General features: G+C 44.8%; 1 protein-coding gene across 2 annotated transcripts in view; it reads right to left on the bottom strand.

Annotated features, from left to right (window-relative positions):
• The window catches only part of crim1 (cysteine rich transmembrane BMP regulator 1 (chordin-like)), a 33,369-nt gene that overhangs the window by 11,420 nt on the left and 919 nt on the right, over nt 1-21,030 (bottom strand). The window contains exons 2-8 of one of the 2 annotated variants that reach the window (XM_034222537.1): nt 17,295-17,456; nt 16,863-17,036; nt 9,352-9,594; nt 5,874-6,053; nt 3,612-3,815; nt 2,638-2,766; nt 2,129-2,282 (exon numbers count right to left, since the gene is read on the bottom strand). In XM_034222537.1, the coding sequence (XP_034078428.1) occupies nt 2,129-2,282; nt 2,638-2,766; nt 3,612-3,815; nt 5,874-6,053; nt 9,352-9,594; nt 16,863-17,036; nt 17,295-17,456 (1,246 nt within the window). The remainder of the gene's footprint in view (nt 1-2,128; nt 2,283-2,637; nt 2,767-3,611; nt 3,816-5,873; nt 6,054-9,351; nt 9,595-16,862; nt 17,037-17,294; nt 17,457-21,030) is intronic. The other variant, XM_034222538.1, reaches the window with a different exon arrangement.

Here is a 21,030-nt window from a genome sequence, read left to right as displayed (position 1 = left end):
AAAGGTTCATGAGAATTTAGTTCATGAGAACTCTTTGAACCTGGGGGTGGATTAGGCAAATGAAGCCGCTGACGTCACTTCTTCTTCTTCTGCTTTGGGTTTACTGGCAGGCCGCAAACGGCGTATACTGCCGCCCAAAGTCCCCGGCCGGAAGTCCCCGGAGTTGGGGCCTGTAAATCGCCAGAACGCCGACACCTCCTCATCTCCACCGCTCCCATGTTTTATTTTGTGTTGCCATAAATTAGTCTCTCTGCGTTTCTGCGCTGGGCTAATGCTAATGCTAATGCGAGGATAATAAAATGGCGGCTTCACAAAACTTTTTGGGAGTTTTACGGGGCGTGGTTTGCAATCCGCCCAGCCAATCAGACATATAGCTCTTTTCTCACAAGAGAGCCGTACGAAAGTCCTTGCTCTCTAGCAGCTCTCTGCTCTCTAGCAGGGACTCTCGTGGGGGTAAAAAGGTTCTCATGAACTAATTTTAGTACCAGCTCTTTTTGGTGTGAACGCGATAAAAGAGGCTAACGTCCACGCTAGCTACCATATGTTTTACATTGAGGTGATACTTGAGGCTTGATGTGCTGCGGTGATATGCGAATTCCTTTTTGCATAATTTGCACACAACCGTGCTCTTATCGACGCTTCCATCCGTCCGTTTTTTAAAAGAACATTTCCCACTGTTGTTCACTGTGGTTTGTTGTTGTCTGAAGTCATGAACGTTAGTTGGTGCTCCAGTATAATCGGTACGCCTGAAACTCATCCAGTGAGAAACGTTCCGCGGTGCAAAAATAAGTGCGATTAAAATGCGTTAATTTTTTTAACGCGTTAATTTTTGTGTAATTAATTAATCTTAATTAACGCGTTAAAGTCTCGGCCCTACTTTTTTCATTTTATACTTTTTTTTATTATTGGTTTTTCAGTTGAATTATACTTAAAGTTCAGGGTAATCAACTGTTAAAAACATACTGTTCACATTTTCTCCAATAAATGGATGTTTTCAAAGTCAATGAATAATCTCATTTAATAATCGCAATTACAATTATTGACCCAAATAATCGAGATTATGATTTTTGCCATAATCGAGCAGCCCTACCTTGATTGTAAGGCTGGCAAGCTCTCAGAGGATTTCAGACTTCTGAGGCAAGCTGCTTATGAAGGATAAAGCCAGGACTTCCTGCTCTTCTTTCCCCCACAGAGTCCCCCTCTCCCCTCCTCTGGTGTCCTGAGCAGACATATCGGGCTCATCTTGCGCCGTGGCTCCACAGAGCATGGTTGAGATACCCGAAAGAATCCTAACTGTATACGTTTAATGAAGGCCGCTTTTGTCCTGATGCGTTGAGACAGAAAGATGATTTATGAATTTTGAGTGGTGCCTGGGGAATGACCGGCCCGGTAGAGAGAGCACTTCCAGATGTTCGATCGGGTTAAATGGGATTAGAACGAGAGAAGTTGCGTGGGGCTGAGAGGCTGGCGAGGACCTCACAGTGAATTACTCACACACAAACACAGATTTACAGACCTGGGAATGACCACCAAGGTAGGCACTTTGATCTTGGATGCCAAACTACTTTTTATATTGGCCTGCTTTGCTGCCTTTTGCTTCTGGGCATCACTTGATAATACAAGAATTTAATTTGTTATTCAACCATACTAATTTAATTACAGGAGGTGACTAAGGGAACATTTTTCCTGACACTGATCAGCTCTTACTTACTCAACAGAATGTCTAAACATTCCTATCCATTTAGATTGATCTTTATCAGCATGTGTTAGAAAAGTGTGAAGTTGGGCAGAGATGGAGTTTTAATGGAATTAAAAATGTTGCATCCTAAGAGATTTTCAAATCAAGCTTCATCGTCATATATCATGATTTCAGCTTTGTAAAAGAAGGGGAAATCCTCAATTTAAATAAAGTAAGTAATCAGATAAATAACCTTCTTTTTTTATCAGCTTGATGCTCCCAAACTGGAAATTACATGTTTTAACAGTCAGCATTAGAATGAAAATGACATATGTGTTTATACATGCTGAAAAGGACATAGATGTGTTTATACACGCTGAAAACACAGCTGACAAATGAGTGTATTCGGTTTTGGGGATGAAAACCCACTGGGTCACTCGGTGTACTTACACATATCCATAGGGGCAGGTCTTGGTGCAGGTCAAAGGTCTGCACTTGGGCACGGGAATGGAGCACTCACACACCTCACAGTCAAAATCGTCCCTCTTGTACCCCATTGGGCATTGCAGGGAACAGTATTTTCCCAGGTCAGGGCAGGAGTCATCTGAAGGAGTTGAGGGAGAGGTCATGTGATCATGGGCACAACAATCCATCACAAGGCAAAGACATGAGTTTCTATGGGGCTGATCACAGGAACATTCTTGTGACTTTGCAAGGACTGCAGCCATGTACGCAAATAAGCCGTCACAATTATCAACATGTCTTTGGCAGCCTGCTTGACAGTAATAGATTGTTTTGACATCAGCATGAGCAAACAGGTAAATACAACACTGTTTGTCCAGCATTTTAATGCAAGAAGCAGCATGTCAGAAGAAATGTATCACATTCATGCTTCTGCAAGTCAGTCTGTGAAACTGTAACCCTTTAGGTTGAACATAAAGCCAGGAAAGTGAACTTACTGTTGAGACACTGGCAGAGCAGACATCCATTTGTGTCTTGTTGGAAGCCGTAGGGGCAGTCGCTCACTGACAGGGAGCAGTTTTCCAGGGGAGGGCATAGCAAGGGGCTAACTGTTTCGTAAGAAGGCTCTGGGGAACATAAGAGACGATGGAGGGTAAGAGCTTTGCATGAGAGCAACAGAATACAACAACAAATAACAAAATGGGATTTATTTTATGACTTTCTATTTTTTTTTTCATATGTGTGTGTGTTTGCTAGGATCCCCTCAGGTGTTCTACCTCATCGATGCTGTTTGTGCCAACTGTAATAGCTACCTATTTACACTGCTCTTATTTTGAAGAAAACAGTGATTACAGATAAATGTAGAGCAATTACACCAGGGTGGGTCGCACAGTAAGGGGGATTATACCTCTTTGTCTTATTGTGTGGAGCTGTCTCCCATTAATAAGTTGGATTTGTCTAAAGAGCATGTTTTAGTTCTGGGACTACCAGTGGAGACAATAAAGTGTCCCCTGGACTGAAGTTAGACAGACTGAATCAGGGCCAGCTTTATTGTGAATCCACAAAAAGGATGAAGATACAGTAGTTTGGAGCACACACACATGGCACCATGGCTATTCCCGTCAAACCCCTCTTGCCACGTTCGGTGGGGGGAGCAACCCAACGAGCTGTAACTAATTACGCTCACGAAAAAAAGATCCACTTCAATTATGCAGCCTTCTGCATTAAAAGCACGCACACACAGGTGGGTCTCATTTCAGCGGGCAAGGGTAATAAAGGAACACAAAGAACCCTGCAGCTTGAAGAATGCTCCGTGGCCTCCCCTTTAATGAGCCCATGCCGACACGGCCTCTACAGCAAAGCTGCGGGGCCACAGGAGCCCCCGACGTGCAGTATGGGGGCTCAAGCTTACCTCATACAGATATGAGTAATGTGTTTGATAAATACAGAAGAGCAGCACTGATCTCTATACCTTCACAGAAGGGACAGCACTCTCCAGGGATCTTGACCGGATACTGGCAGCTCTGCTTGCAGGCCATGGCTGTGCAGTGCGGCTCTCCGTCCACACACTGGCAGAAGGTGCAGTCGTCCTCCTTCCACTGCTCCTCGTGGGCCCGCAGCTTGTTATTCACCCAGCAACTGGCCTTAGTGCTGTCCATCGGGAATAATTCCACATCTGAGAGGAGACACGGACACATTGTGGGTTGTAAAACAAAGTGAGAGAAGTGGAGAATCTTTGATGTGATTCTCCACAGAGTCATGTGTATAGTTTGGTTTGGCTACCATGAATTTAATTTAAACCCTAAACTACAGTCCAATATAACTTACATCCTCTACTGTAATTGAATTAGCAAAGCGAGAGCAGAGCTGAAGGAAGCAGGATACTCCATGAGGGACCTAACAAGATATGGAAACTGGCTTGTTACCCAGAGCGTTGAATTTAGATGACATATCTACATTTATAAGTGGGGAGAGGCCCCTGGCTTTGCGACAACATACATATGGATTTAAGTTCAAATGAGACACACAAGTTATAGGGTATCGCCGTGTCGTCCTGGGAGAGATTTGATCATTGGAAACACAGCAAGGGTGATGACGTCCATAGCTGCTAGTCCCCACAGTGTCCACTCACCTCTTGGCTAAGAGCTTGAACTCATCCACGTTTCAAGCCGTGACCCCTCAGGTCAAAGGCTAGGTCAGCGTTTGATACATTTCAGTCTGAAGCGAAGAGAGCACTTTGTGTTGAAAGCCACATTTTCCAATCTGTAGCCATTAGTCCTAAGTGGGAACCATATAGTTGTGGGGAGTTTAAAAGCCAATTTGGGAAGCTATTGTGCACAGCTTCGGGTGATGCATGGTGCCTGAGCCCGCCTCGGGGAGCATTTTGTTCATTCACTATAAACAGTATTGTTTACACTGTTTATTTGATACACAGGCAGGTTAGAAATAGGTCTCAGCATTTTCTCTGTGTTAAACAAAAGTGTGGTTATATTTTTATGGTGCCTTACTGAATTAGTTTCAGAGGGGGCTGCTAATTATGCCCAACCAGATCCCAGTTGAGATGTTGCTGCTGAGGTTCTGTCCATGTGGCTGTGATTAACCTGCGTAGGATCTCGTTTGACCTCAATTCATTGATTATTTGCCCCATGACCGAATATTAGAATGCAATATTCACTTATCTTTTAGCTTTTTTTGGGGTCTGCACCAACAATCTCTTAAAACAGCACTATGTTTACCAGCTAGGAACAAACTTTGTTCGATGTCTGTTATCTTAAATGCTGGAAACAGTTACCTGCTGTTACTGACGAGTGGTAAGAATGATCCATAACCAAAACACTAAACTGAAAGACACCAAAGCGTCCTGTGATAACTCTCTCTAGGTTTATCATTACAACAAATACAAAAAACTTTACAAATACTGATCTGACCTACCGTACGAAACATTGATTAGTATATATTTAAATACAATCCCACCAGGTAAACACAACTCCTAATCCAGATTAACAGCATTACAGGCAACTTCTCGCAGTGAGCCATGCAGTAAGTAAGAGCAGCTTTCCATAAGTAAAAGATGAAAGCATTCCATACCATCTAAAGGCCTACATATTCCAGGTGTAGCTCCAACACTGACCTAACATGATCTCCACCGTGGTCTTGATCTTTGTCTTCATCCATCGCTCTCATGCGCCCGATCAACTGCAGCCAAGCGGGAAGAAGCTAACACTGGCTACTATCTCTATCCGTTGGCTCTTAGCAGACTGTAATGTGGTTGCCATATGCGCTGCAACCCTGTTTTTTTTTTAACAAGTGCACATATCAGAGCTCTTTATGTGTTTTGCAATTGGGTCCCCCCCATTAAGCCTGATCCAGATATTACAAAGCCGAGCGGTACGCTCTAAAAGAAGGTTTTTATGTTCTTAAGTCTCCCAGGTAGAAATGAACCCCTGGCTGGGTTTCTAGTGAGCATCTTGTTTGCCAGGTATGTTAACAACTGTGGAAACTGGTTATATGAGGAAGCCGCTAAGTTATGGGTCACTAGAGGTTAGTGTCGGGCATGTTGGACTTTGATATCACCTCTTCCTCTCCTGCATCTACTTTCCAGTCAGCCAGAGGCCTTCTCATCAATGCCACATCACCTCTAACGCATTTATAAAACAGAAACTTAGTGAAACCTTTGGCAAATCTAACAATGAATTGATGTTACTTAACAAAATACCAAGGTAAACGCATGTACCTATGCAGACAGGGCAACACTCGCCCTCAGGAATGTAGAAGTGTTCACAGTCCAGCTCAGCGCACTCTGCCTTGGAGCAGAAGGAGATTCCTCCCCGGCACTGACACAGCCAGCAGGGGTCCATGCGGTACACCTCTCCCTCGGAGAAATCCTTCCCGTTGTGGACACACTTCGGGGAAACTGAGGAGAAGGACAGGGAAAAGAGGCATCAGACAGCTGCTTAGACTGAACACCATGTGGGGAGGATAACGCTAAACACACTTCGTCAGGTGTCCATCACATTTGGTGAAGATTAAGACAAGGACTTTCTTCTCGTGACTTTATGAGAAAATAATTCCGTTTTCACATACAAACTGTCAAAATTGATCTATGAGACACTAGCCCAACTGTATACAATCAATTCCAGCTCCATAAACACATTCATTTTCTGCTATTGACGGAAATGTTTATCTGAACCAAATGGCGCTGAGGCAGACACTGAGGGTAAGCCTGTGGGGTGGAATGGCATTCATCAGACAATGGAGCCAAGTCCATGAGTAGGAATTTCACAAGGACCTACGAAGTCCTGAAAAGGCGTCAAACGCTTGCAGAGGAGAGTAAAAGAAAACTGCAGTGGGTCTGAGACTCTGGCAGAATCTGGGCTCAGGGTACTGGTGGCAGGTGGAGTAAATCAATGCTCTGGCCTGCATTCCCCAAAAGCATCTAAGCCCTTGGCTGCGTTCCCTTTACTATGAAATACAATGAGCTTAGCTAAGGTCCGGCCTAGTAAAGACCAGAATACGTTCACAGTAAATGTGCTTGCATTACTACTTTGAACAAATCTTGAGTCATAATTTTCCACAAATTGAAACTAATACGATCATTCATTCAAAAACAAATGGTGGTTGTTTAGTAGCCAAAGGGAGCAGGACGATTACAGCATGACATCTCAATGCTAAAACCAGATTACACATTCAAATGTACCACAGTGGTTTGGGTGGCTCGAAGTTCTTAGGTCTGAACAAACCACACAGCAACCTTTCATCAAACCCAGTCCAACATTAGGGGAGTGAGGCAATATGGTTATGTAAGACTCCAGACTCATTGAGGAGTAGCTACGTTAGTTAGGCGAGGAAATGCATTGCACAGATGCAAGCAGATGTGGGGCCAGCAGTTTCTATAAATGGGAGGCGGAGGTTACAGCGGCATCTGTACGCCATACCTTTGAGTGCAGACTTAAAGCGTCTGCACCGATGACCCCATGCCTCCAGACAAGCAGCACTGCACCCTAATACAAAGCAGGTGGGCTGAGTGAGTTGAAAGTAGAGCAGAGATTTGTTCATCTTTAAATTTCCATTCTCCTCCACTCTTTTCCTCCTTCTCCTTCTCTCTCTGCGTTGCGTGCAGCAAAACCAAGCATAGAAAATACAATAAGCACTTTAGCTGGCCGAAATCAAAAGGCACGGCACCGTTTTTGAACGCTCACAGAAGCAATAGGAAGTCACATGAGGGGACGCTCACATGTGATTTCCGCAGTGTTTGTTAATGGTAATCCCTAAAACAACTTGCGGCACAGAGTCTAAATTCCAGTCATGCTATGTGATGTTTAGTCTTCTCTAAATTGAGGTAAGGATTGGATGTGGAGATGGATGGGTCATAAAACAATGACCCTTAGCAAGTCTAAATAATTTACAATAGACTGTCACCACTGGGGCTTCTTGTGGTTTAGAGGAGAATGAAGCAAAACCACCGTGGGAAAAATGATATTCCCAGAGATGAATACTAATGTGATTTATTACAAATAACTTTGCAGTTTTGATCGGGTCATACGATAAAATCGAATTATAAAAATACGAGTTAGATTGTGAGACCAAAACAATGATTCTTCACTGTCTCTCTAGTTGTATTTAACACAAACACAAGCTGAGTAGTGAGCACTGTGAGTGTGGTGCCTCGTTGCTCAACACCAGATGCAGGGCTCACTGCAGGGGACATATGCCATTTATTTTTCAGATAGAGTGTTGATTAATGTTAGACCACAGCTAAACAGGACCAAACAGGACCCTCTGTAACATCAGATGACATCAGGTCAGCACTGCGCTGCCAGGTCTGGTCTTCCACCCAGATACAGCCACTGCCCAGCCACCAGTGGAAAGAGTCTATCATCAACAGAGGCCAAAACACACAGGTGGGCTTTATTGTCACAGCACATACTGACCCTGACTAAATATGAGCCCCTCAGCCAAGAGGGCAATGGAAACAAGTTAATCAGTCGAAGCCTGACACGCAGAGACAATGGGGGGCCGGGTTATAGTCTGTTACATTAGAGGTTAAGTATGGTATTTGAAAGCAAATTATAGTAGCCTTTATAATGTATAAGACACAGTATTTGCAGCCAGTGCTTTGGGGGGCAAATGAAGGACCTGGACGGTGTCTAGGGGGCCCAGTGTGTGTCCTTGTCCTTGTCCATTTCCCTGTCTCTGTCGGTGGATCTTTCTGGAACGGCACGCAGTCATGCAGGCCTAATGGACGGTATGGGCAGCACAAAAGGCATCAAGCCCCAGGCCCAAAGAGCAGCAGACACTTGTTATCAAAACACTGATCCCATGGCCCCCACGGCTGCCATTCAGCCCCCGCCGGCCTGCCGGACTTGATTACCCTCCCTACTGGCAGACTGGAGCACATAAAAAGCATTCCCATCAATGAACTGTTGAACCTTTTCCCTTTGGACGTGTGACCAGACAGGAACCCTTTGACACTGCACTTCTGTTGAGAAAATTCGTAGCCTAAGCACTTTTCTGGTCACTGAGCTCGTTAAGTCCATTAATTCCGGGACACAGCACTCATTTATGCATGTGGAGGGGCCAGAATGGGAATTTGTTCTGTTGGTAAAACAGCGAATATTTGTTGGGAGCGTAGAGTAAACAGACCAATACCACAGGTCCCCTCCCTGCCTTCCTGGCTGCCTCTGGGTCAGAGAGCTGAGGTTTCTCCGAATCAGAATCTGGTTTATTACCAAGTATCTTTTTATATGCAAGGAATTATCTTGGGGGTTTCGAACATACAGTAAGCATAGTAAGATATTGATATGGGATGACCATCGGAATTGAGCATTTTCTGTAGGCCTATGTTTCCCTCTAGGTAAGGCTAAAAGAGTATATTTCCGATTAGCCATCTGCTTTAAAAGACCCATTATTTTTCATATCTCTACAGGCAATATAAATACTGGTGGATACACCCCCTGCAAATATGTCTTTGAACCATAGTCTCAACCCTGGGAGGCATCGGCCGAGCCTGATAAACAGCTCAACAGTAATTATCCAATCAGCAGCTTTCCTTTTCATCTGTGGACCTTTGGTCAGCAGGGAGGAAAGCCTTACTCTGAGGAAAATAATTGCTTCCTCAAAGGCGATGAATCTCACACCGACTGTGCCATTGCTACCCCCAGTTGGAGGCCAATCGAAGCGGAGTGTACAGCGTGCAGTTCTGTGCAAATCACCTTTCTGGCACTCAAAGACATCACAGCAGTCTCCCGGCCGGCCGCTGGCCTCGGTGAGCGGCACGGCGCGCTGTCCGCTCGGGCACTGGGGCTTGGGGCAGGCGTGGAGATCACAGGTGCACGTGGGCGGTACGGAGGGGCAGCAACCAGAAGGGGGCGTGTAACTCTTGGTCAGAACTGAACCCTTAGGGCAGGAGGGCACCTGCAGATCAGGACACGTCACTCCAGCACACCTCAGCTCCTCTGAAACACACAGAGATTGTGCACATTCATGTTTAGATACATAAAGTAAAGCTAAAAAGAGACAGACGGAGCTATTGCAGATGTTTTTTTCCTATATGAAGACAATCTGTAACACCACCTTTAACTGTGCCAGACTCTGACAGTGCCCACTCTGTTCTCCTAGAGGAAAGGAGGTTTTTTTCTGTTCTTACACGTGTGTGCACATGTGTGTGAACGATCCTGGTCGTGTCAGTCGAGCCACTTAAGCACAGTGCTACTCGTGTTACGGTGTAAAGGCTGAGTTCACACAGCCACCCAACACAAACTCTGTGCACAGATCAGATCCCTACTTCAGTCCGTGACAGAGAAGTGAGAGCGGCGCTCTAGACACGACAAGGCTCTCTCTGCGTATCCTGTCTGCGGGCCTCTGATCCCACCCAGCCAGTTGCAATCCAAACAGCCCCTCACTCACTAAAACCAGCCATTAATACCAGCCAACCTTCAACAGAGCTTTTCCTCTTGCCAGTTTAGAATCTCCCCTCGCTTAGCATACCAAGATGTGTTTGTCTTTTCATTTGCCAAAGCCAACATAATTGCTCTGATACCCCTTGTTAAAGGGGAAAGAGGTGCGGGGGTACTGGAAATCTGGGCAAGGGGCTCAGGGGTGTATTTTGGAGTGAGTTCAGGAAAAGAAAAGTGGAGCGCCCCTCTGTACCGCCATTGTATGAGAACAGTAGCTACCTTAGAAAGATTGGATTACCCAAACCAAAGGGACGTGTTTATTTTGGTTCTCAGTGTCACTGTAATGTATACAGTGCAGCAAGCAGAAGACAAGGATTGGAGAAAGCAGAATCACGTCCTGTCTTACAATTGTCAATCATTGAGTAATTTCCAAGATCCCCTGCTGAAAGCACAGTAAATACACACTTTGACAGCTGAGAGTGAGAGTGTGAAGGCAGCACTAACCAGTGCAAAAAGTATGGATGAGAAAGAGGAAAATCCAGCATCTAGTTTGATTGATTGAAAAGTTTATTAACAGCTTGTATATTGGGTACAGTACAGTACAGCTCAAAACATACAATTGTTAAGGGGATGCAGACCAGAGAAAGACTTTCGTCTTGTTTACATCAGGGTCCCCTATTTCCAATTCATCATGTTTAATCATCGCTGACTTTTAAAGGAGAAAATATGTCAACAAATGACTGCCTTAAGAGAAAATTAAATAAAGTTATTCATGATTTAGTTATGAGTAATCCTTAACAATCATTGCATGCATATCGTTTTTGAGGAGAGGGATTGATATATAGGCTGAGGTTACATGACAGGGCTTGGGGTTTTGGCCATGTTTCCAGAAGCTGATTTTATTGATGGGCTTCCCAGACTGGCGCTGGCTCCCGGCGCAACAAGAGTCTCTCAGAGGATGTGCCTCATCTCTGACATTTGAAGACCTGTAAATTGATCCCTCTAGGTTTTCCCACAAGATGGGGGAATCTGAACTGTTGAGCAGTTCAGGGTGCAGACTGATCCTCTGATAATGATTCTGCTCAGTCCTCAACCCCAGAGTCGGACCTCTGAATCATACTGTATACTCTCAACCGTTCCTAATACTCTGCCGACAGTGCAACTAAGACGTTTTTGATGTCTGCCTGACGTAGAATAAACAAGGAGGAAAGGGGCTGTATGACTGTGACTGCTGTATTATGCTGAGTGTGGGCAACATTTCTGACGGATGAAATTGAGGATAAGGGAAACTTTGAATTTTTCTGGCTCCAGATAAATAGAGCCGGAGTGTGAGGTATCTGTACTGTACTGTTTACCCAAGCAACCTGGGAACAGTGAGGACCGCCACAAAGCTCTCATTGATAAACTTTGTAGCTAAATAGTGTCATAGAAAATGAGGGAAAACCCCCAAATTAAGGGAGGCGACAACCCTTTTAACAGTTTTTGGCCTCATTCCTAAGCTTGAGTTAAATAAACTTCAGTTGGAAGTGCCGATTGGTGAAGGTTTTACGTCTAACTATGTCTGTCGCTGCTCAGTTGAAGACTGGTTTTGCATATGAAAACCTCACACTATTTTAAGCCATTGAAAGTATCTTCCACGGAGTTCTGCGATGAAAAAAAACAAAACACTTTTGGGCATTGTATGTGTACCAGAGAAGGCTGATTACTCCTTCAGTGGTGATAATGACTGGGGTGAGAGTGCGCTGGGAAAAGCAGCTGGCAGACACACCATTGTTATTCAAATGAATAGAATTGTATCCATCCGTGGAAATGGTCCAGCCCTTGCAGGTCCAATTAATATAATTTTCTAGCTGGCCCATTCATGAGCATAACAGGCAGACAAAGAGGAGAGAAAAAGTCAGCCGCGAAAGGATTTCATCCTGTGCTGTTTTTGTTCTATCTCGCTGCATAAATGGCTTTAATTAGAGAGTCAGCGACCAAAGGACCAATCTTCGCATCACAATGGTGGCCATACTCCAGCCCACACAAATGGCCTGATTTACTATGCTCGATAAATTCACTGTAGATGAGGCAACATATGCTCATATAAACTGTAAGATAACAAAGAATAGAAAACCTTTGACCTCAATTCACAACCTGCTACAACTTGCACACACATACAGACACACACACCTGGCACGGGTCTGGAGGAGGTGGGATACGGAAATTGCTTCATTACCACATAATGGTCTCTTTTGTTAACAATGCATATTTTTGGCATCTCAGCAGTTCATTGAAGAAAGAAAAACACCTCATATCTAAATGGGTTTTTCTTCTTCTCATGCCCTGGTACAAGGAGCACAGTCTTTCCCCAAACCAGTGCGGCTGGGTTAGGCAGAGGAGGCTGTGTTGACAGCCTGAGTTTACTCATGGAAAAAGCTCACAATGTGAGTTCTGTTCACAGGCTGACTTTGGAAGCAAGTCAGTGGAGAACAAAGCTGTCTCAGTCCAGCCGCCCTCCGTGGGTTTTTTGGTCTGTCCTCAGGTTTTATAAAGTTGTTCCGCAAAAAAGGACACATCAGGGCCGTCTCTCACTTAAAGCTGCGGGAGCCTGGCCCGCTGCCCACCAGCAGTTTAACTGAGAAAGTCTGCATTGTGCACGGTTTGTATCAGATGGTGTGAGTCAATGTGTGAGGACGCGGAGCAGGTCTGGGAGAGGGTCTGGGTCACTTGGTGGGAACTTCACACCATGGTCAGAAGCTTGAGGTAGACGGGCGTAGGCACGCAGCAGCCGGCAGGCTTGCATGCCTCACTCTCTCACTCTTTGGCTAAATATTTGCAGATGAAAAACGTGATCTCAGTGTCCCGGGTAACGCCGCTCACAGCTGTGAATGACCGTGTTTGGGTGATGTAATGAGTATGTCCACACGTAGGTGCACATTTGCACATAGATTTTTCAAGTGTTTGTGTGTTAGCACAGCAAGTGCACATTCCATTGAAACACACCCTTCCTTTGCCGTCAGATGGCCAATAAGATTAGGCCACTGACAGAGAGCGCTAGGGACTTCTATCTAACGGGCCTGTCCTTTAGAGATCAACACCACGCATGGTCAATCGTTATATCAGGCACAAAATGCATCTGAAAAGGCTGAGTATACTCTGCTCCAGGGTACTCGACATAATGCACTGCTAAACATAAGTGAACAGTCACATGTACTGTCACTTAGAGGACACTATACCTCAAGATGAAATGACTGTATAGGAGACCTGAGACGAGTTGAGCTATGTATGGATTGGACCATATGGATGTTATGCCTTTCAGGGAAAGGAATGGCTGATAATGGATGAAATGTGCTTGGGAACTAAAGGAGTTGGCTTCCACTGCAGTTGGGCTGTCTTTGATTTGTTGATGGTCATGGTTGGATCTGGGGTTTTAGGTCTAGATTTTGTGAATGAAGTGAGGGTTTGAGCGAGACATTCAGACTTCACGTGTGTGTCTTGGCTTCTCCCACTGACTTAATTCTGGATGGTTTGGTTTAGAGGCCAACCATGAGTAGTCAGTGGGTTGACGACTATTCCATCATGCCTTAAATGGAAGTTCTTTGTCTCAATCCCCACACATGAGTTATGTTTCCTCGCACACACTGGGAAACGAGCAGCGTAGAGCGGTAGCCATAGCTTTCGCAGACGGCTCACACAAACACACTCCGCTGAGACGTCTCGCGCCCCTGCCAGCCGGTAGCGGTCTGGCTCAGCCAGTAATAGCGCTGCCACAAAGAGGCTGCAGCCAAGCAGAACTAACGGTCCTTTCACAAGGGCAGAGAGGGGCAGGACAGAGGTGGCAAAGGAAATGTAGATTTGTGGGCGTAAGGTCAGTTGGTGCCATGGCATCATAGTGGGCACCATTTCCCCGTCTGGTGAACCGCCTGTGAACTTCCGCAACAGCAAGTAAGTAGACAACCCAACTGCTGTAGCATGGCTTGAGTTTTCAACTGACATCATTCATTATTCTATTAGCAAATATTAGAAATAAAGGATACTTCACCCACAAAATCACCATTTGTGTATCAACTACTCCCCCTATGTTACCATGAATACACATTTTTTCTTGATGCCTCCACAGTGGACACAGAAACAAATCCGGAGAAGATTCTTGATGAATTTAAATAAATGGGGGCCGCATTTAACAACACCAAAACTATATAAATCTAAATCTCACTAATTTGCAGAAAGTATTGAGCTTGTTTATCCTTAAGAGTTTCAATATAGTTTTGTAAGCACCATATACTTCAACCTCATCTAATTTTATATATTTTTTAAATGTTCATTCACCATTGTGGCATGCGAGGAAACCAATGTTTTCTATAAGTATTCAAGTTATACAGGCTGAGTAATTGATATACAAATGGTCATTTTGTGGATGAAGTATTCCTTATAGTGATGCCAATCGCATGAATCACCTAAACACTTTCAAAATGCAACTGCTGTTGCTTGTTTTCTGTCAGTGAGCAACAGCAGGGGAATTCCTCTAAAATAACAGTTGGGGGCCTTATCATGAATGAAATATGTAAACTGTCCCAGAGTGTAAAATAACCAAACACCACCCTACCAAGACCCTGGGGCCTGTACTTATAATACCCCGACTAAATGGTTGGCCTCAGTTGTGATTTCCTATCTTCCTGCGTCCCCCCTCCCTCTCCTTAACTTATCACATCCTTTTCCCCTGACAAGCTGCTAATAATCAGTGGCTTCTTATTGAACTTTTCTAGGCAAATTACATCAGCATCTTGAAGGACACAATCCAACTGGACCTACACGAGGCAACATTAGGCGATTGAACGCTACAGTGGTAAAGTGGAGATGAAGTTGCGTTTTAACAGATCAGTGTGTGTCACAGGGGAGGGATGAACCAATAAGACCACTGAGTGAGTCAGAGAGAAAGTGGGAGGCCAAACCAATACCATGTGTGAGCTTAAGCAAGATTGTCCGACTGATGTTGGAACACGATTTCTAGCTGTGTGAAGTGTCATCAGTCAAGCTACTACGCACTAGAAGAAGGTTTACCTTCAGTGTAACATGCTCGCAGGGCATGCTAACACGTCTTAATGACTGTTTGTGTCTAAAGACAATGAGGGGATGATGGACGTAGGGCAGAGCGAATAAAAGTCTAACCACAGAGTCCCGGTGTGGTAACAGAGGCGGGTCTGGCTGGTGACAGGTGAAGGGGAAATCTGTGCCAGTAACATCTACACAAACAAGATATTTATCTCACACAGACACGAGTGCTCCCAGATATAGGCTCATCACACTCACGTGATGATATACAAACACATGTATGCATCTTTCCTCTTGTATAGTGGCAGACGCACACATCCTGTTTTTTTACTTAATGAGGGGCCATCAGAGGGGTGGGTGTGTCGCAGTGAGAACTCATAAGCTGCTAAAAAAAATGTTGTTTACAGTTTTCGCTGGTGCGAGTTTAAACTGTCATCCGTTGACTTTGAGATGGGGGAATTACAAAACAGAAGATATATATTTCACTGTAACACCAGACTTCAATGATGATACGTCTAAACAATATGATGTTTGACGAATACGCTTCCTGTGGGATTTACCGATTAACATCCACACAGCTGTAGGGTAATTGTTCTGGAAGAACTACAGTGTTATTTGCAGACTAAATAATCTCAAATATGTGTCTGTGGCACGTTGCCAGCCACTGTTTTTTTCCAACTAAAGGGCCGTTCTTTCTCTGAAATATCAGCAATAGAAAGTAACGTGGATAAAAAAACACTTAGTCACATGCTTTCGACTTAATCTGTTCACTACACCAGAGTATTTTCTGGTTTCAAGGTTTTTCAGAAGGTTTTACTATGTTCTGCCTCGTTAAGCATGATGAGGTTTACCCAACACACACCGAGGTTGACTGAGTTCAATCATCTGCAGTCAGGTCCTATTTGCATGTGTCAGTCAGGAGGCAGGAGCTGCCACTTTGCACCTGTCTATCTTCCAAACACCTCACAATCCAAATGAGGAAGCTTAACTCTCCCTGCCAATAACATTTTTCACTTAGAAGTGTCAATCAGAGAGACTCCTCAGAATTTCGATTATAGCACACTTGTTTCTCCCACATCATTCGAGGGATTTTCTTACTTCAAGCATTCATCTTAAACTGGATAGATTTGAACCCTAAGGACTGTATCCTGTGCCTTAGGGTCACCAACCATTTCCATCATCAGTCTCAGAAACCTCCTGTGGCAACAGGAGGTGTATGTTTTTGTTACTCTGTCAGTCAGGTTCACACCTTCTCTCTTTCACTCTCTACATCATTTCATCATGTTTTCTTTTCATGACATTTGTCTTGCTCTTTTTTTCACTCCATGTTGTCATGAGAAGTGCAGTGCATTATAATAACTGACTGTTGAGCTTTCCCAGTGAGTCCTTGCAAATATTCAGGGAGAATCATTTGCACGATAACACCAGATTTTTTAAACATTTGATATTTATAAAGATCTTTGCTTAAGATTAAAAGTGACAATATTCGTTGGTTGGAGGCAATATGCTTCTTTTAACACATAATGAGCTAGGACATAAGGAATTCTTTGTTCCACGGAGGCAATTTGTACAAAATTGCGGTTATACCTTGAGCGGATGCTTTATATCATTGTTTATGCTAAGGATAACCTCTGAAAGCTATTATTCAGTAGTGTAAAAGAACAGAATTTAGCATAAGTTCTTCTCAGGTGTAAACCGTTACATCTACCAAATAACGTGAGCTGAGTGAAGCTACTGGTCGGCTGCTGCTGTGTGGTTTGCCAGTTTTCAGTTGCAGGTCATTTGAAGGTTACCTGCGGCTTCCTGGCACTGGCTGCGGTTGATGTAGGCAAAGTGGTGGTGGCAGCTCTGAGACTCGCACACACATCCCTCAGCGGTCAGGTTACACCCAGAGAACATGCAGGCCGGGTTGGAGGGTCCAACATACTTCTCTCTGTGTCTTTCCCGGTGCTCGTGCCTTCGACCCTCTGAAATCCACACACACACACACAAACCAGTCATCAATGAGTCACAGACAATGGCACCACTCAAGGGTGAGTGGGGAACCGTATCACAAAAACCTGCGCTTGTGTGTCATCACTATGATATGTAAGTAGAATTAGTCACCTAAGAGCCACATCTGTTATGGATTAGCTCCTCTCAATGGACAGCATTATTCCCTCTGACTCAAATTCGGAGTGTGCGTGTATCTGTGTTTCATCATGTGTCGGGAGGAGAGGGCTCACCTGACTTACTGGCCTTCATGCAGGATTCTTGATCTGGGTATGTGAACGAGCCCAAGCAGGAGTGTCTGGCATCACACACACACTGACCTCCAGCTTTGTCGCAGCCCGTCATCAGAGGACAGCGCTCGTCCTCCAGGCCGGCCTCTGGGTGATCAGGAAGCTCTGCAAAGGGGGGGGGGGGGGGGGGGAAGGACATTAAGATAGAGGACAGTTAATGATCATCGACTGGTTTGTCCATTTTAATTTGGTACATTAAAGAGACATTCACAAGCTGAAATGGGTCAAAACATGTTTTCCCCTCATAGTGCAGAAAGGTTAGCCAGCCTCGATTGCAACACATTGCCCCAGCAGCACCACTACTGAAGTGTCTAGAGTATTTCTATGCTGCCGTACCTCCTCCCAGTCCTCGTTGCGCCACGCTACTTTAGCCATTGAGCCCATTTGTTTGCTTTTGTTCCACAGCATGTGGCCCTCCCAGGTTTTCCATTCCTGCTGGCTGCTAGGACGCCCCTCATGTGCCAAGGCCACTCGCACCATACCCACATATTGTTCCTTTGCCCCTGAGATGGCACCTTGGGGCCCTGCCCAGCTTGGACCAAGCTTCACCGTACGAAGGAATGTACGAGGGAGTAGTGCGTCCCAACAGGTTTCCTTTCTCATGCATGCATGAATAAACACATGTTATACCCCTAAATCATCCTCCTTCACAGTTGTCCAAGTGCACTAAGAGTGGCAGCAGAGTAAACAGGATAAGACAAATTGTAACCCAGAGTAACCCTTCCCGAGCGTTTTGCTCCCAGGCCTCAATCAACAGTGTTGAAGCATGATTGGAGCTTATCATAACACTCTGGCTTTCTTCTGCAAACAGCTACACACCACAATGCACAAGAGAAAAGGTGAGAAGGTTTACCATTTAATATAAACACAAACACTTCATAGTCAATTTACCAGACCACTGCAACAGCCCTACCTGGAATAAAGTGTCCTATGACAAAAATGATTTTATTTTTCAGTGAGGGTTCGCAGAAATAATAATAAGATGACTCAAAGTCACTGGAAAGAAATGGGAGTTCCATGGCTTTGCTTTCATATGCCGTAAATCCTAATAAAACACATATGTTGATCCATATTAATTTAAAACAGATATTTCACTATGGGAAAAAGTCTGTCTCTTACTGTAATAGCTTGTAGTGAAAGTAAATCAATGTGACTGCAAATTAAAAAAACATTCCTTGGAAGTTTAGATTTGGTTGTGTGGAATGTCCAGGGTGGTGGACGATGCTCAAAAGCACTCTATTAAACACCAGCTGCTAATTGAACAGGTGAAGGTAATACCTGCTACCTCTAACCTGAGGCTGGCCGTTAATAGCTCTCCCAGACGGCCAGACAGACTGGCAAAGCACAAGCAGCCTTTTCAGTAAACCACACCAAAACTTTCCCTGCGATTTCCTTTCACCTTAAAATGATCCTCTGCTCCACATTTTTTCCTTCCAGAGGCTTTCCTGTGCCTGGGAGAGAATTTTCATTTGAAGGTGATGTTGGCAGTGGTGCCGGTCTGTATGTGGTGCTAAATCTGGCCTGTAGAAAAGAGTTAACATTTATAAAAAGGCTGGACGTTGTCTCGTTACCTCATTTTACGCTTGACCTCTGTCAGCCCAGTTTGTGCTAAGCTGGTCTTCCTCAGCCTAGCCCCCTTTAGCCTGACCCTGGTCCTGTCTGGCCTCACTATCTTCTATCTGACATGATTCTTGCCAAGGTCTATGGCTTCATCCCAGGGGGATTCCTCTCTTAGCTACTGAGACTGCTTGTCTTGGCATCCATGTCCAGGATGGGAAAGCTGACCTCTAGAGGCCTTCTGGCTGATAGCGAGCTAAAAAGGAAGTCTTTGAAACATTAGATAATACTAGAGGAAGGGAGAAGTAGAAGGCATGCGAAGAAGGAGTGCAGTGGACATAGCGTCCCTGCAAGAGAGACTTTCTGTTACGTTGTGGTATGTTAAGTGCTGCTTGAGGTTGGGGAGACTTGCGGGGGAGGGGAGACAATGAGAACATCACAACAAATAATTTAGCTGCTTAATGATTTCATCTGACTGACAAATGCAAATATGAGAAGGTTTAAAAGGCCTGGGTGACACAGAGCAGGTGCTTGAGTACTCACAACACGCCTGACAGACTCAACCTGCAACTGCAACATTTGCTTCACTTTTCACAGTTTAGGTGTCAAATTAATTAATGGGGAAAACAGATTTTATTATCCCGGGTATTGCTAATACTATTTCCTGTGGCCCCTTCAATTATATTTTGTATTTTCACTATTCAAAGGCAAACAACGGCTGGATTTATACACCTCTCACTTATCAGGTAATCTCCAGCACTATTCTAATTATTTTTAGATGTCAGTTTCATACATAACATTTCCAGGTCCAAAACACAATTACAGGATCAACAATAACTGGGTGATGACACATCACAGAGGTATGCTACTTATATAATATGTCACCTGCCACAGGTTGTTTTGTCTCCACATTAAAATATTTTGACCACCCAGAAAATTAAAACTGAGCAGAAAAGCAGGGGATCAGAAAGCGGAAACATTTACCCCCTACTCCTGATTGCGGGGCTAATCACTTTAAGACCCTTGCCGCTCTAGGAGGGAAATCTGGGATCAGCCTCCCGCAGCCTGCCTACTGTGGCCCCTGAAAACACACCGGGAGGTGTTGATTTACCCCCACCTAGACCCTTTGGGATATTGGGTTTGCGTGTGTCTGATTTAGGGGTCAGCAGCGTGCTCCGAGGCCCCTGGAGCCACAGGACCAGAAGAGGCACAACTCAATCAGAGGAGCCATTAGGTCTCCCACTCACTCCAAAGCTGTTAATTTGCAGAGGAGATGTCCTGCAGGCGCCAGCCTAACCTGTACACGAGGCACAATCAGCAGCAGCGTCTCCTGGGATGGCCTGGGGCTCAAGACCCCTGGAAAACCTACCTGCCGCCCTGACTTGGACCACCCCACAGAGGGATGATGGGAGGGCAGGGTCAGGGGATGCAGACACCCACTGAGAGCTGCTTACTCTCTACAGTCCTGTCAGTCCATTTCAATCATTCCGAAACTGGCTGGACGCAGTGCAGGTGGAGGGGCTGAGGGGGGCTACCAGCAGTTATTTGTTCCTCAGGGGAAGGACATTGCTACTTACTTCGTTCACTGTGAGGAACCTGACACCATGCACAGTTTTTTGATGCTCAGAAAGTTGCTCAAATTGTGTGTAAAATGAGCACATCCACAATCTAACAATTCAACACTGCTTGGAACAGCACAGTGGATTGTGTGGATTCACAAGATTGTTTATGAAATTCTGCAGGGGACTTTTTTTGCAATCGTGCTGTCAAACCATTATAACTCTGAGTCAGACATTTAAAGCACATGGTGGTAAACAATACAAGAAAGGGGCCGATCATTATAAAATCCCTTTCAGCAACTCTTGGCCAAGTCATTAATAACCCCCAATTGTGACTTTCTTTTTCTGAAATAACTATCTTTTCTAGGAATGCCACTTTCGTTTTTAAGCAAAGGGAATATAACCCTACTGAAGCTGAAGTGTGACCTAGTGCCAAATCACTCCTGCCAAACCAATTGTGATGCCCCTGAGCGGAGAGTGAACGAAGCATTGAGGAGAGGAAAGAGCAGTTGAACATGACTCCTCTCCTGGCAGTCAAGAGCCCCTCAGACCTGGGGAGCTGC

The sequence above is a fragment of the Gymnodraco acuticeps genome, unplaced genomic scaffold, assembly GCF_902827175.1.
Source record: "Gymnodraco acuticeps unplaced genomic scaffold, fGymAcu1.1, whole genome shotgun sequence".
In the NCBI taxonomy this organism is placed as follows: Eukaryota; Metazoa; Chordata; class Actinopteri; order Perciformes; family Bathydraconidae; genus Gymnodraco; species Gymnodraco acuticeps.
This window is presented reverse-complemented; position numbering and strand designations above follow the sequence as displayed.